The 3,506-nt window shown below is 37.7% G+C and overlaps 1 protein-coding gene across 1 annotated transcript; it reads right to left on the reverse strand.

Annotated features, from left to right (window-relative positions):
* Positions 1-446: 446 nt before the first annotated feature.
* On the reverse strand, positions 447-2,080 carry LOC149141717 (peroxidase 66-like). Its single transcript, XM_089448227.1, has 4 exons — positions 1,751-2,080; positions 1,466-1,660; positions 1,179-1,341; positions 447-1,072 (listed from the first exon to the last, which is right to left on the reverse strand). Exons 1-4 carry the CDS (start codon positions 1,976-1,978, stop codon positions 654-656), a joined length of 1,005 nt encoding a protein of 334 aa, XP_089304353.1. The 5' UTR covers positions 1,979-2,080; the 3' UTR covers positions 447-653.
* Between the last annotated feature and the right edge of the window lie 1,426 nt (positions 2,081-3,506).

Raw genomic sequence — 3,506 nt, forward strand, 5'->3', positions numbered from 1 at the left:
CCTGTGACGTAATTCATTCATACATTGAAGAATTGTGGTATTTTTTTTTTATTTGTTATATATACCTATCATCTTTATATATATATATAGATAATATGTAAAATTTCGTTGTGTTATCTCATGAATATGTTTGTACCACACTCGAAATAATATTTATTTGGTGATGTTGTTACATGAGGATGTGCATCTTTCTTTTCGTTATTGGAATTTGCACTGTAAGCAATTGCTTGATATACTCAAATTTGTAATGTTTTTAAGGGTTAAAATTTAGATACTATTTTAAAATTGAATTATTATTATTTTCAAAATAAATCGCCAAACACATATTTACATATAATGGTAAATTTAAAATTATCAAAATGTGAACATAATGCACCTAAAAACAAGCTGGGTGGCTGAATTTCAAATGATAACGTGGTTGGAATGTCAAAACATGCACATTTTGATTATTGAAATTGAATAATCGGAGAATCAGTTAGTAAATTACAGACATATATATGTATCATCTATGTCCAAACAAATCCTGTGAAAACAATACCATCATGATAGAGTAGATTATTAGCAATTACTTATGAATCGAATCATCAAAATTACTGGAGGGAGGGTGAAGCGCTGTGTCTGGGTGATGGACAAAATTACTGGTGTTAGTACATTTAGGAATTATTACTATTCACTTTCCTGCAGTTGAGTCTCACTTCTCCTCCGGTGGTCAACACTCCAACACTCCCCATCTTGAGCATCGACGTTGCGAATGCATTGAAGAAGGCCTTCTCATCCCTCGCGAATCTCTCCACAATGGCCTTGCTTCCACCATTCTGCAAGAAGAGTGCCTGGTCGGAGGCAAACACCCCCTTTCCTTGTACCACATTTTGGAAGTAAGCGTTGTCAAAGTGAGTAGCGGTGGAATCCAGAAAAGAGCCCGCGCTGCGGTTGGTGTTTGGCTGTGGGCACACCCTTCGTAGCTTCTGCGCAAAGTGTGGCTCCATGGTCGGATCCACGTTATGCGTAGCGTTGAAGTTGTGGACTCTCCTCTCAAACGATGAACAGTGAGAGAACCCCAACGTGTGCCCACCTGTTGTCATATCAATCCATCAATAATATCAACCATTACAAAAAAACCAGAGAAGAGAAGAGAAGAGAATAGATAGATCAATATGGAGAGAATATGTAGTCAGTACCAGACAATGCCACGAGATCATGGAGAGAGAGTCCACGGAGGGCAAAGCTTTGAATGAGCTGAGTGATGTTGAAGGTTGGAGCTGGTAAACTCCTCGTATCGTTCGCCCTGGACACGATTCCGTCCTTTCGCCCTTTGAGAACGTCCCAGTGTGGGCCTCCTGCCTGTTCAATTGTTTTAAAGCTTACTGATCAATCATAGATAGATAGATAGATCCCCTATACCTTTGTTTTGTTTCTGTTATTGCGAGGAATATTTAGAGAAATGGATCAGTAGTCAAAGAGTTACCAGGACAACAACATCCCTGGCTGCTATGGCGAGAATGTCAGCACAGGAAACAGTTTGAGGGCAAATGGACTCGATCTTGGTCTTGGCATCGTCTATGACGTAGAAGGCACGCAGTGAGACGTTGGGCGCTCCATCTTTCTCTGCTTCATTCTTTGGAGTAGTCGTAGAGTCTAGCAGCACCGATGCGTCACACCCCTGCAACACGTAAATAATTCATGATGACATTCACACAATAGGAATGAGTGAATGGGTGGGTGGTAAGAAAAAATAATTAGAAAACATTACGCGAATGAAGCAGTCGTGGAAGTGCATGCGTAGAATGCGTGCAGGCATTTTGGGGTCGAAGAGGGTAGCGTTTCGTATGGTGTCCCTGATCACACTCTCTGCTGTTGGGCACGTCTGCTTGTAGTAATCGTTGCTTAGACCTCCTCCTCCTATGCTGCTACTTGTCATTGCACCTGCAGCCGCTCCTGAGAATGCTATACAGATTAATATGCAAATCATTGCCATCATCGACGTATCCAATCTTTGTTTTGCACTAAATATTGAAACTCAAATCCACAAGGGAAAAGCAGTGTCGCTCTCCTTGTACATCGGCGCTGATGAAAATGGGGTTTGTCTACACACCCTATGACTGTACTGTTGGGAGGTGGGCATATATATATATATGAGAGATTGTTTGGATGTGTGGTTGCAGTATAGTTTGGGTAAAAGAAATGTTGAAGACTGTCCTTCAAAGGCACCCATGAGCACTCCATTTCCATTATCTATTTATGTTGGTGCCGACAGCCACTGGGGGTAGTTGCATCGGTCAATGACATTCAAGGAGTTAACGACCATAAAATATTGGAGCAATGTCTTGAATTTCATATTGGAGCAATGCCTCGCAATCCTCGTACATGGCTGAAAAATACTGGTTGTCCTTGCTTTTGCATGTCGTTTAACACCGTTACTTTGTTATTACGACAAATTGTTTGGATTCGCGTAAATTTAAATGAAGTCTTTGCTTCATACTTACTGGCTCTCGTTCCTGTTTCGTATGTTCCATGATATGGACACTGGTTGCGCTGTATTTCTAGTCTATCTCTCTCTTCACATTGTCATTCATGGTCTCTACACATCTTAAAATAAAATTCTTTTTTTGGGAAAACTGCTATGTAGACCAATTTTGAATGCTAATTCGAATTTGATTACATATCTTAAAAATCAGATTACCTAAACGGGAAATATCACAAAAATCAAATTGCTTCCTTAATATTTAATATTTAAAAAAATTAAAGTGTATCAACATTAAAATATATATAGATATATTTCAAAAAATTAATAAGGAAATAATAATATATATAGAGAGAGAAATCCGTCATTGAAAAAACAAAAATACACAAAACTATATTTGGAAAAAGAGTAATAACCTCAGCCTCAAATCGAATAATTTGATCAGTAATAACCTCAAATCGAAAAATTTGATAATCAAAGGATGTGATACAGCTAAATGAAAATTAATTTCGTTACCATTTGATAAATAATTTTGTTGAAAATTGCATTGAAAATGAAGTCTCGTGAATAAGAGTTTCAACGTTTAATTTCTCAAACTTAAATTGATTCAGGGAGAAGAAGAAAGATACTAAACTTCAAACTAAATACTTAAAAATAAAAAATATTAAACCTTATGCATTTTACAAGATGTTTGAAAGGCTAAATTGATAAAAAAGAGTTTATTGCCTAAATGGCTCTCCCGGTGAGATACCTGGAGAGTGTACAAACACTCATACACACTATATGTCTATCAATCAGTAGAACAACCTAGTACATATAGGCTTTCACACAATGAGGGTGGTTTCAACTACTCCCTAGATAGTAGGACCTGAGACCTAATCTTAGAGTCTCAATCCTTTCCTTAACTAACTATATCTTTCTCCATTAATTCTAACACTCCCCCTTAATAGAGAAAGGGTACTTAAACAATAACATATGCCTGCTGGTCAAAGTCTCAGCTAGGCTTACAATGGTAAAAGACAGAGCTTTCATTTTTTTCTTCTTG

The sequence above is a fragment of the Pinus tabuliformis genome, chromosome X, assembly GCF_031772625.1.
Source record: "Pinus tabuliformis cultivar Carrire ecotype Pingquan chromosome X, CPIR1, whole genome shotgun sequence".
NCBI classification, from domain to species: Eukaryota; Viridiplantae; Streptophyta; class Pinopsida; order Pinales; family Pinaceae; genus Pinus; species Pinus tabuliformis.